Genomic DNA, 13054 nt, shown 5'->3' on the forward strand with positions numbered 1-13054 from the left:
CCGCTAGCCACTCTGCTAGCCTCGTGCAACCTCGCACGCCCTGTGCGCCCCATGCACTCCGCTCTCTCCGCACCCCGCTGGCTGGCGCCGTCTGGCGAGCCCCATCAGCCTCGCGGCTGAGGGCACGGCAGCCACCAAACGTGGTCTCCCTCTTCCCTCCCTCGACTGCTCCAGATGTCTTCCGGTCTCCTTCCTATAACCTCTCTCCCACGTGACCCTGACTCCTCCCTCTCCCACGTGACCCTGACTCCTCCCTCTCGGATCGTCACATCCGGCCTGCCCATTTACGCTCGCATTACACTATCAAGAATCTGCAATACGGTAGTTTGAACACAATCAAGTAATTTTCAGGGTTTTTTTTGCATCCAGATATTTGGCCAACACCAATTACAGTAAGTCCTCACTTATCACATGGTGTTCACACAACGCATTTTCACTATAACACGGTTATTTAATTAGGGAACACTTGTTGCACAATGCAGAACAAACACCGTTATAATGCGGAATGCGCACCGTTATAACGCGGTTTCTGAGCGGTCGACAATGAACTACTTTCATGAGCTGCACGGCCGAGCGGTATAATGATACAATATGTAGAATGATATGGTAACCTCAGTGGCATACCCTCAGTTATTTGTCGTGCCATCTCACTGCACGCACATCGGATCTCGCCAAACTTTATCGTGACTACATTATTTATTGGAAAATAGTTTTCACTGAACGGGGTTTTTTGCTTAACGTCAAACTTCTCAGAAACACATCTCCCGCGTTAAACGGGAGGGAAACTAGGCATACAGAAGCTAATTTAGAAAACAGAAAGCAAGAGAGAGTAAATGCAGCATTGTAGAAAATATTATTAACAATCTGTCTCTCCACAAACAAGTGTTTTTTTTACACATCTCATCAGTTCCACAGTGTAAAGGTCGCAGCCCTCTCCATGTACGGAGTTCCCAGAGGCAGATAGCAACAGCCATCACCAATTGACCATATCGTGCTAGTCGCCAGTTGCATCTCTGTTACACTGCTGCCGCTGGGATGACTACAATTCCTTAACTCCTTGAGGTGGCGGTTATCCAAAATGACGATATGGCGCACACATTCAGTTCTCTTGAACCGGTGGTCTGTGTAACCGCACAAACCTATGTGTGCTGTCAAAAACCTATGTGTGCAATCAAATGTTATCGTGTTATGATAATAATAAACATGGTTTTCTAAAAAAAGCACCATTCACACGAAGCTTCAAGGCACTGTGCATGAAGCTTAAAAGTTATGGAGAAAGCTTGTAAAAATATGCAATTTAAAAAGTGTAACGGACTCAGATTCCCAAATTGACTGAGGAAGAAGGGAATTCCATGATCGCGGAGCCTGGCTGCAAAATCCTTTGTCTCCCACAAAACTAAATCTGGTCTTCATGGAATTATCATTAGTTTACACAAGAATCGGCAGATCTAAGTATTCACAGTGGAACATAAAAATTAAGCAGGTCAGTGGTGAGATATTTAGGAGCCAACTCATTCAAGGCCTTAAACATGAGGTGAAGACGAATCTTAAAGTGGACTCTTTACTTTACAGACAGAACAAGTGCAGGGAGGAAATAATCGGAGTGACCTAGTCACGTGATTTGGATATGGGTTAAAACGTGGGTTTTGAATATATTTTCGTCTATCAAAAACACTTTTAGAAACGCCAGCAAGCAAGGCATTGCCGTCGTCAAACCTTAATGCAATGAAGGCATGCACCAGCCTCTCGGCATCAGGCAGGAGGGACAGCATGGGTCTCAGTCGAACTGTGTTTGTGTAAACTAAAAGACGATTTGTGGGAGACCAGCAACCTGCGTAGTGCTGGCCCAGCCTCAACTGGATGTCATCCAGCTTGCTGATGTAGTCCAGCAGGGCCTTGTCGGGGTCGCCATGGTCGCCAGCGCACAGAGCGCATGTGCAGGCATGCCCGTGCCCACGCCGCCGGCCTTGGCGGCGTCCATCGCCGTCTAAAGACACACATGATGACACCCTGGAGGGAGGGGGAGGGGTCGTGGGGGGTGTCTCACGCTCAACCGTAATGTACGCCGCCGTCATTGTCACGATTGATTACCATCTCATGTCATTACACAGGAGAGCTTCAAGACTCCCCTTTGGCAGGAGGGTCCTGCCAAGTTTTTGTCATAGAGGAGGGGAGCGATGTTGTTGCTTCTACTGTGTGTAATGCTAATTGAGTACGAAGAGTCCTCGCTTAATGTGCGGGGTTCACACCGCGACTCGTTTTCACTAACGCGGTTCTTCCATTCGGGAAACACTTTTCGCACAACCTGGAAAGTGCCCATTATAACGTGGAATGCGTCCTGTTATAACGCAGGACACACACTGTTATAACACAGTTTCTGAGCGGTTGACGACAAACTATTTTCTTGAACTACATGGCTGAGTGGAGTGATACAGTACAAGGAATGATACAGTAACGTGGCAACGTACCCTGAGTTATCAGTCCCACCATCTAACTGATTATGCGTACATCGTATCTCGCCAAACTTTATTTGTAGATTATTTACGGTAAAATTGTTTTTACTACGCGGTTTTCACTTAATGCGGTACTTTTCAGGAACACATCTACCACGTTAAACAAGGAATTAATGTAATTTGCAGATCAGTTTTCAGCATTGCGATGTTTGGCCAACACCAGTTCGAATGTTTGTTTGTAGCGACTGAAAATTATTTTTTTTGGAATATAGCCACCCTCTTTTATACCTGGCCATCTCAGAGGACTTTACATGCGATATGCGACTTACACCGGTACCGGTCCGTGGCCTGTTAGGAACCGGGCCGCACAGCAGGAGGTGAGCTGTGAGTCCGCGCGTGGCCCGCCCATTATTTTATATACCACTTCCGTCCGCGCCTCTTTCCCGCACTGCGCAACTTGTCTCATTGTCTCAGTCACAGTTTAGGTAAGCCCACAAGCTCACCCTGGCCAAAATTAGTAAAAAACAAACGTTGCTGGAGAGCTTCTTTGAAAAGGGGGAAAGACCCAATGATGAACCCCCCCCTCCCCCCCCCCGGTCCGTGAAAAATTTGTCTTCTATGAAACCGGTCCCTGGTGCCAAAAAGGTTGGGGACCGCCGACTTACACCGCATCTCTAACATTTTAACGGGCACTCCCAGGAATAGCCGTCCTTGTGATGTATAAGGTGACTCAGCACCTGGCCTGCAAACGGGAGTTAGTCTGCCAGTAGGGAGGAGCGATGATTGCTCTGTGTGTTCCAAATTGAGTAATGTTGGAAGCTAGCACTGCAAATTAACATTTTCTCAATTTGAGGGCAAATAAACTTTAAAAGGGTGCCATGTCTGTGCATATTTATCCCTGTCTGTTAATCTGTGTCCCTGCGTTACACTGCATGCATTACCATTGGAACAGATAAGAGTTAATGAGTTTCTTGAATTGAGCAAGGTTATTGTGAGAGCTTGGAGAAAGAGGCGATGGGAAGGAGGGGATTCCGAAGTCGAGCGGTGCGAGTGAAGAAGCAGAAAGAAAAATGGTGTGACCTTCAGTGTTGTTAGGGGGTGAGTGGCTCTTGATTAAGTGAGTAGTTCACTGGGTGAGTTGGTGTGAGGAGGGTGAGTGAATGAGCAAGTGTGTTGTATCCTGTAGTGTGGTGAGTGGGTGAGGGGTGAGTGGCTTTTGAGTGATTGAGTGGTTGACCGGGTTCGTCGGTGATTGAGTGAATGAGTGTGTTGTTGTAACCTGTAGCATTGTGAGTGGGTGAGTGAGTGTGTGTGTGTTATTGTGACCTGCAGTGTGGCAATTGAACACAGTGTGTGTGTGGACAACAGGAAATGGTGAGTCTGGTGGACCAAGTCCTCAACGTGGGTGGAAGAATCCAAGAGTGAAGTTCACGGAAAACGCCAACCAGTGACACAGACACACGTACAAGAGCATCCATCACTGTGGCACCTGGATAAGTGGCGAGCACTCCCATGCAGACAGCAGCCATCACAGTCCATGTATGGAGAGGGGATCAAGGCTTGGTGCTCCTGCTGGGCCCCTGAAGGGAGACCGAGAGACACTTTGAACCGCACTGCTGCACACACGGCACTTCAGTACTCCATTGCTATTGTTATCATTCCGCTTGTTCACCCAGAAAAGACTCACCGAGTACTCTTTTTCAGGAAGGTACTGCCAGGCTTTTGAAGTCGGGAGCAATGTTGATTTGTATGGAATGACCCTGGGGCACTCTTGCAAATGAGACTCTAACTTGATCTCTTGAGTTCCACTCACCCTGGTTACACCAAATCAACTTGACACTTCGATCTCTGCTGCATTTACAAATCAATCCCAACTCTTCCTATTACATGAATGATATTTTATTTGGCGTTTTACCCAGAAATGCTACACTGGAGTCTCAAGACTCCTTTTCACATTAGGGGAGCGATGTTGCTGCTGTATGTGTTCCCAACTTAGTAATATTCAGGTAATGTTTCAGCATTGGGATGTTTGGTCAATACAGTTTTTTGTTTGTTATCGGAGGAAACCGGAGAACCTGGAGGAAACCCATGCAGAGTAGGAGGAGAAAACGCCTCGCAGAAAGGTGCCCCCATCAGGAATTGAATACAGACATTTCTTGCTGTGAGCCACAAGGGTTACTGCTGCACCACCACCTTGCCACCCGCTATATCAATAATCAAGAGACTCTCACCATGTTACATTCCAATAGCACGAGACTATCACGAAGGCGTTGTTTTCACAGCACCTTGCTTCGTGATAGCCTTGTGCTTTACGAATGACGAGAACACCAAATGCACTAAATTATTATTATTATCTCGGCGATCCTTTTTTCCGGTATCAAAATTATAAAAAAAAGAATAGGCTTTACCCTTTCCAGCAATAATACAGGAGGTATATTATTGGTTCTTTAGGTAAAGTCACGTATCAAAATTATAAAAAAAGAATAGGCTTTACCCTTTCCAGAAATAATACAGGAGGTATATTATTGGTTCTTTCGGTAAAGTCACGTAGAAGGGAAACAATAAAATAATAAAAATATAAAAAATAAAATTCTAACGACGTTTCGACTGCAACACAAGCAATCGTCATCAGGTGTGAAATCCACAGCAAGAAATTTTGTTTTCAAATTTTCTTGCTGTGGATTTCACACCTGATGATGATTGCTTGTGTTGCAGTCGAAACGTCGTGATAATTGTATTGTTTTATATTTTTATTATTTTATTGTTTCCCTTCTACGTGACTTTACCGAAAGAACCAATCATATGAATCCGTGCGGTCACGAAAGCTTTAAATCAAAATTTAATACAGGTGTTAAGATATTCAAATACCAAATAGACGTATATCACAAGAAAGTCTGCATTAACCACACATGCTTGTGGTAAAACATGCTAACACACATGCTCTGAATATATGCATTCTCTTTGAAACTGATTGGCCTACACCAGATACAGTCCTGTGGGCCCACCATCCGCAGGACAAATGGTGAGGGGCGGGTGCGATGCCAGTATGGCAGGGAGACAGACTGGACCTTAGCAATGGATACTGGCTATTGGGACGTGGAATGTCACGTCACTGGGAGGAAGGAGCCAGAGCTGGTGGAAGAGGTGGAAAGGTATCAACTAGATATAGTCGGTCTCACCTCCACACACAGCATTGGCACTGGAACCAAACTTCTCGATCAGGGGTGGTCTCTCCTATTCCGAAGTAACCCCTTTGAGAGACCCCGGGTGAGTGTAGGAATATTCACAAGCTCCTGGCTGGGTGCTGTTCAGTTGGAATTTGTTCGAGTTGTAATGCGAGCAAGGATTGAGGGGGGCGGAGTCTGGGTCACGTGAGGAGAGGGAGGAGTTAGGGTCACGTGGGGGAGAGGATTTAGGGAGAGAACCGGAAGGGGGAGTTGAGACGGAGTGAAACGGGAAGAGGCCACGCTGGGCAGTACGGGGAGGGTGGCGCGATCGCCACGTGTTGGGAGACCTCGGCACCGTCGGCCATCGGTGTCAGGGCACAGAGGGCTAGCGGGCTGTGGAAGGCTAGCTGCAGAGCGGAGCAGCAGGGTGGCTGCAGATCAGAGCAGCAGTGTGGCTGCAGGGCGGAGCAGCAGTGAGGCTGCAGAACGGAGCCGCAGGGTGGCTGTGGAGTGATCGACGGAGGAGACGCGGGCCTGAGCGAGGACGCCGTGGGAGCGAGATTTACACGAACCCAAATAAAGAACAACGGAGATCGACACTGAGAAAGAGTCCTTTATTACACTGGTGTCAGAAGTGAAATGGCATGTCAAAACAGCTCAGAAGAAAGAACGTCCCTGCACCATCTTCTGCAGCATCTTCTGAAGACGACCTCCCTCCAGCGGTGGCGCTACCGACGATGGAGGGGGGAAGCGACGCAGGGACGGGCGACGGTCCAGGGGTGCAGGAAGTTACCGCTTCGGTGGGTCCATCCACGCAAGTGGACGCTGATGAAGGATGGCGACAGGTGGTGGCCCAACTGGAGGCACTGAAGGCGGTGTTGACGCAGTTGTGCGACCTCGTGACGACCGCGACGACTTCGGGAAGGCTGAGCGGGGAACAGCGGGCCGGGGCCTTGCCGACGCCGTCAGCCATCTCCACCACGCGGCACGAAGCCGCCATCTTGGGCGTGGCCGAGGAGGAACGGCGGGAAGCCGCCATCTTACGCCCTCCACCGCGGGGAGCCGCCATTTTGGACACGTTGCGGAGTGACGCCATCTTGTCGTTGCCACACGAGTCACCATCGACGGAGGACGGCGGAGCAAGGACCCGCAGCCATCATTTAACAACTGTTAAAGAGTTCTCCATCGGCGGCGATTGGAGCGTGTTCGCCTGCCGGTTTCAAGCGGCTGTACGATCCGCCAAATGGACGGACGCGGAGGCCCTGGAAGTCTTACCAACACTTCTCGACGACGAGTCCGTCAGGTTCTTCCGCTCCATCAAGGCCGAAAAGAAGAGGACGCTACAGGGGGTCTTTGAGGAAATGGCGGACGCGTATGAAGCCTCCGGACGATGCTCATCGTAGATTCGTACAGCGGCAACGGGCGCCTGAAGAATCGCCGGTGGCATTCGGAGGCGCCGTTCTGGAACTGGCTATGGTCGCATATCCCGAGACAAAGCCTGATTTGTTGGAACCCCTCGTATTGGGCAAGATGCTGGAATTATCTAGAGACGTGGGGATCCCCATGCCGGTGTGCGGCCATAATAAGTTGACGTCCCGTGCTGCAGCTAAGTGCTTGGATGCCCAATTTAATCTTCGACGCTGGAAACAGGTGTCAGCTTGGACGGGGGGCCCCATCGTCGAAGGCGGTGCTACAGGGTGGGATCCTAAGAAGGCGGTCTACGTTCCTGACGACAAGGATCTGCAGGAGTTGACGGCCGCCTCCGCCCAGTGGCCTGCTCGAGGGGGAGCGGGGCTGGGGTCCGGGCCGCCGACGCGGAAGCGTCGGGACAGAGGGGGTGCCGCGCGCCGAAACGACGTGGAGTGTTTCCGCTGCGGCCGTAAGGGCCACTTCGCCAGGGATTGTTGGGCTCGCATCCCGGGGCCGCCCCAGCAGGAGGCCTCGGCCACGGACGTGACGCGAAAGGACCATCCAGGACAGGCAAGTCGGTGCGCATCAGACACTCGGCAAGGCCTGTCACCTCATGCATCACCATCGCCGCGCGGTCCGTGTGTCGTTAACAACGGGGGGCCACCGATTGACCCGTGTCACTCGCTGACGCAGTGGCGGAGATTGGCACGGAGGGTAGTTGTGCGGCCACTACTGGGTCGTCCACTGTGCCTGGTTCTATTCAGGGGGTCGAGGTGCGTATTTTGGTGGACTCCAGTGCGTCCGCGACCATTATCTCAGACGTCATTTTCCATCTCTTGGGCATTCCGCTGGGGAGAGTGCGACCGGTTTATGACTCTTGCATAGCGGCGAACGGGGGAAGTATGGGCATTGTGGGCCGGGTGGACGTCAACATATCGATTGGGGGGGTGTCGGCTTCAGGGACCGTTTTGATTTCCAGGTCCCTCGTGGTGCCCTGTTTGTTGGGGACCGATTTCCTGGCAAAAATGCCCATTCAAATAAGGGTTAATCAAAATTGCATTGAATTACTGGGGGGTCTGAAAATTTCGTTCTTGCCGTCGCCCTGGGGCCACTCTGCCCCTGTCTGCCAGGTGCAGGTGTAGTGACATAAGAAGGGAGGGGCTGCTGTAGGCTCTGGGTTCCCAGGTGGGTCCAGACGCGTAAGCCTCTGGGCGCCAGGCACTGGGTTCCCAGGGGGTCCAGACGCTTTTAAGCCTTTGGGCGCCAGGCGTTGGGTTCCCAGGCGCTTAAGCCTTTTTGGCCCTGCCAACGGGGGGGGGGGGCTGTGTGTGCTCTGTGGGATGTCTGGTGGCGCACACGGCCCCACCCCTCGTCGGACCAGGCATAAAAGGAGAGCTCCCTGGACGATCGGGGCCCAGTTGTAACTCAAGACCCAAGACCCACGACCAGCCATCTGAAGACCCTGGGATGCTGTGAGAGCCAGTGGTGGGACTCTGGAACTCCCGACGCTACGACCTTGTGAGGGCGAGTCCAGAGCGTAGCCAGAGTAGAGTATCTAGGCTGTGTAGCTAGGCTGTGTACCTAGGCTGTAACAGAGTATCAGGACTGTTGGAGTGTTGTATTGTAATAAAGAAGTTACATCTACAAGTGTCTCCGGAACCCGTTACACAGGCGCTGTCCGAGGTATCTGTTGACATTCCACCTGGTTCGCAGATGCTTATTCCGTTGAGATATCGGAAACCAGTGCCTGGCGTTGAGGGAGCGGCGGGGGTTTTGTTATCACCGTCCACGGCTATAACGGGCGGCTCGGCGCTAGTTGGGGCACAAACGATTGTCCGGCCGGGCCAGCCTCCGTTTTTACAAGTGCTGAATGGGAGTGCGGAGAATGTTAACGTACCGGCCGGAATGGTTTTGGCTCACGCCACGACTGCGTTCACGGCCCATGACGACCGGGGCCGCCGGGACATGGTAGGGGGGGTTTCAGGCCCCACGGGGCAGGATGATCGATGGGTTGCCGAGTTGTGCGGGGAGAACTCATCCCTGATCGGGGAACGGTCCGCGCTTCGCGCGCTGTTGCTAAGCTATTCCGACGTGTTCAGCTTGGATGATTTTGACTTGGGACGCACCTCCTTGCTTTCCCACCACATTGATACGGGGGACGCCGCTCCGATTCGGTTGAACTCGCATCGGTTGAGCCCGACGGAGCGGGATCATGTTCGCGGCGCAGTGGATGACATGTTGGCTGCTGACATAATATCCCCGTCTAACAGTCCATGGGGCGCGCCGGTAGTCCTTGTGAAGAAAAAGGATGGGAAACTGCGATTTTGCGTCGATTTTCGCAAATTAAACAAAGTGTCCGTGGCAGACGCGTACCCCCTGCCGCGTATGGATTATTCTCTCGATGCCTTGTCCGGGGCAAAGTTTTTTTCAACGTTTGATCTCTCCTCGGGATTCTGGCAGCTTCCCCTGGATGAGTCCTCGAGGGGAAAGACGGCTTTCCGTACGCCGCAGGGCTTATTTCAGTTTAATTGTCTTCCGATGGGCTTGAATGCTGCCCCCGCCACTTTTCAGCGGTTGATGGAGCTGGTGTTAACGGGTCTGCAGTGGGAGACATGTTTGATATATTTAGACGATGTCATCATCTTTAGCCGCACATTTGACGAACATTTACAGAGATTGAAGACGGTGTTTGCTAGGATGCGCTCCGCCAATCTGAAATTTAAACCCAAAAAGTGTCACCTACTGCAACGATCCGTGCGTTATTTGGGACACATAGTCAGTGCGGATTATCGCAGGTTCGTTCTGAACTTTGCTATGATCGCTAGGCCCTTGCACCTCCTTACGGGGAAGGATCGGAGGTTCAGTTGGGGACCGCCGGAGGAAACGGCGTTTGAGGGCCTACGCGATCGTTTGGCGACGGCGCCGACATTGGACTATCCGGATTTTGATCGCCCTTTCATTCTGGATACGGACGCTAGTGACACCGGGATCGGGGCCGTTCTGTCACAGTCCAAGGGCGGCGTCGAACGCGTGGTAGCCTATGGTAGCCGCGTGCTGTCCCCGGCAGAAACCCGCTACTGCATTACTCGCCGTGAACTATTGGCTATTGTCTATTTTCTCCGCCAATATCGACCGTATCTATACGGCCGTTCGTTTATTGTGCGCACGGACCATGCGGCTCTGCAATATGCCGAGAGTTGACCAACCATCTGGCCAACTGGCACGATGGTTGGAAACCCTGCAGGAATTTTCCTTCGAAATTCAATATCGGAAGGGATCACGTCACGCGAACGCGCTCTCCAGATTGCCGCAGGGGTCCCCTTGCGCTTGCGCGTCGGGTACGAATAGGTGTACGCCAGTTCAGCAACCCCCTCGGCCTGTTGTGTCAGCTGTCGAGGTGCCCGAGGCTCCAGTGTGCCCAGGACCGGCCGATGGGGTTCTGAACCTGCCGCGCTCGGTATGGATTCGCGAGCAATTGTTTGATGACTCGTTGGGGGCTTTACGGAGTCGGGCTGCGAAGGGAGCGGGAGGACTGCTGTCCGGTGGGACGCCGGGGGCTGCTCTCCGGGATGGGTTGCTGATGTGGAGGGAGGGGTTGCACGACCGCTGGCGTCTGGTGGTACCGTCGTCGTTACGGTACGAATTGATTCGGACTCTGCACTGCGACACTCTATTACATCTCGGGGTAAAGAAAACTTTGTTAACGTTGCAGCGAGACTACTTCTGGCACGGCATGACGACGGATGTCGTCGGACACATTCGGGCATGTCCCGAGTGTGCCCGGCGGAAGCCGCCTAAAAACCCATATGTGCCGCCGGTGCAGTCTATACAGGTGTCTCGGATTAACGAGTTGCTGGCGTTGGATATTTTGGGACCCTTCCCGCCATCCGCTAGGGGCAATACATTTTTGCTGGTCGGGGTGGAATATCTTTCCCGCTGGCCGATGGCTTGGCCCTTACCCGACCAGTCGGCGGCGTCTATCATGGACGCCTTCCTGTTTGGATATGTAATGGACAAAGGGGCGCCGGAAAGGCTGCTCACGGATCACGGGCGAAATTTTTCTTCTAAATTGTTGGCGGAAGTGTGCGCTGCTCTGGGAACCAAGAAGGTTCGTACGTCTCCCTACCACCCGCAGACGGATGGCATGGTGGAACGGCTTAATCGGACGCTGTCGGCCATGCTATGTCACACGGTTAACGAGAAACAAGCTGATTGGGATTTGCATATCCCTGGGGTACTCTCCGCGTATCGGATGACGCCTCATGCGTCCACAGGGTATTCTCCATTTGTTCTAATGTACGGCCGCGAGAATGTGCCGCCGGTGGACGTACAGTTGGGTACGGGGGAAAAGGGTCCTGTTAAGCCTCTCCCCGAGTACATTCAAGACACTGTTCGACGCGTCACCGAGGCACAGGAGGGGGCCCGATTGGCTACTGCCAAGACCCAAGCACGGAACGAACGTTGCGCCCAGCGCTCGAATGGTAAATGCCCCTGGCGAGTGGGGGACATGGCCTGGCTGCACTGCCCGCAGGTGCGGGCGGGGACCTCCTCTAAGCTGCACAAACCATAGCAGGGGCCGGTTAAGCTTATTGAGGTTCCTAACCCACAGTCCGCGTGTGTTTGGTTCGGATCGCGGCGCTGGTACGTCCATACGTCTCAGTTGAAACCCTACGTGGCCCCGCTGACGGATGCGTCATCTCGTGATGTTGCCTTGCCGGTGTCTGTTGCATCCGACGCACCTCTGCCTTTGCCTGTTGACCCTGCAAGCGCGCCTGTCGTGCCTTCTACAGACGAACCAGCTGTGACACAGGCGGATGCAGCGAATCCTGCTCTGGGTGGGCCTACCACGGCGACGGGGACACTTGACCCCGCTGCCCCTCCAACCCCACCTCCAACAGCGGCGGGCGGTTCTAATCCCATCGCTCTTAAAACCCCGTCGCGTTCTCGGTCTGTGGGGGGCCGCCGCCCGTTCGGGACGGGCCGGCGACCCGCACGCGTTCCAAATCCCTTTCCTTTCGTTGATTGTGTTCTTGTTCTTGTTGTTCTTGTTATCGTCTTGTTATAATCTCCGTTGTCCGGTGATGCCCGATGGTTAAAAAGTTGCTCGCATTATTTTATTCTGTTGCAGCCGGGGACGGCTGGGTTTTTCATCAGGGGGGGGGGGGTCGTGTAATGCGAGCAAGGATTGAGGGGGGCGGAGTCTGGGTCACGTGAGGAGAGGGAGGCGTTAGGGTCACGTGGGGGAGAGGATTTAGGGAGAGAACCGGAAGGGGATCGGGGAGTTGAGACGGAGTGAAACGGGAGGAGGCCACGCTGGGCAGTACGGGGAGGGTGGCGCGATCGCCACGTGTTGGGAGACCTCGGCACCGTCGGCCATCGGTGTCAGGGCACAGAGGGCTAGCGGGCTGTGGAAGGCTAGCTGCAGAGCGGAGCAGCAGGGTGGCTGCAGAGCGGAGCAGCAGTGTGGCTGCAGGGTGGAGCAGCAGTGAGGCTGCGGAACGGAGCCGCAGGGTGGCTGTGGAGTGATCGACGGAGGAGACGCGGGCCTGAGCGAGGACGCCGTGGGAGCGAGATTTACACGAACCCAAATAAAGGACAACGGAGATCGACACTGAGAAAGAGTCCTTTATTACACAGTGGATGAGAGGGTCACCTCAATGAGACTTCGGGTTTCAAAAATGAAAACTCTGACTTGTCTGTACTTATGCACCAAACAGCAGTTCAGGGTATTCGGCCTTCTTGGAGACGATGGGTGCAGTGCTCGATAGAGTGCCGCCTACTGACTCTATAATTTTACTGGGTGAATTCAATGCTCACATGGGAAATGATGGAGATACCTCGAGAGGCGTGAATGCAGGAATGCCCCCCTGATCTAAACCCAAATGGTGATATGTTATTTGAATTCTGCACTAGTAACAGAATGTCAATAACAAACGCCATGTTCGAACACAAGGATGCTCATAAGTGTACTTGATACCAAAGCACCTTAGGCCGAAGGTCAATGATTGACTTTATAGTCGTATC

The 13054-nt window shown here is 52.7% G+C and overlaps 1 protein-coding gene across 4 annotated transcripts in view; it reads right to left on the bottom strand.

The window, feature by feature from the left end:
- Positions 1-13054, bottom strand: part of LOC133345798 (uncharacterized) — an 87836-nt gene that overhangs the window by 4045 nt on the left and 70737 nt on the right. For 3 of the 4 annotated variants that reach the window (XM_061556780.1, XM_061556779.1, XM_061556782.1), the window contains exons 18-19: positions 3943-4033; positions 1832-2010 (exon numbers count right to left, since the gene is read on the bottom strand). In XM_061556780.1, coding sequence (XP_061412764.1) covers positions 1832-2010; positions 3943-4033 — 270 coding nt within the window. The remainder of the gene's footprint in view (positions 1-1831; positions 2011-3942; positions 4034-13054) is intronic. The other variant, XM_061556781.1, reaches the window with a different exon arrangement.

This window comes from Lethenteron reissneri, chromosome 23 (assembly GCF_015708825.2).
Source record: "Lethenteron reissneri isolate LAM-NWPU_2019-01 chromosome 23, ASM1570882v1, whole genome shotgun sequence".
Lineage (NCBI taxonomy): Eukaryota > Metazoa > Chordata > Hyperoartia > Petromyzontiformes > Petromyzontidae > Lethenteron > Lethenteron reissneri.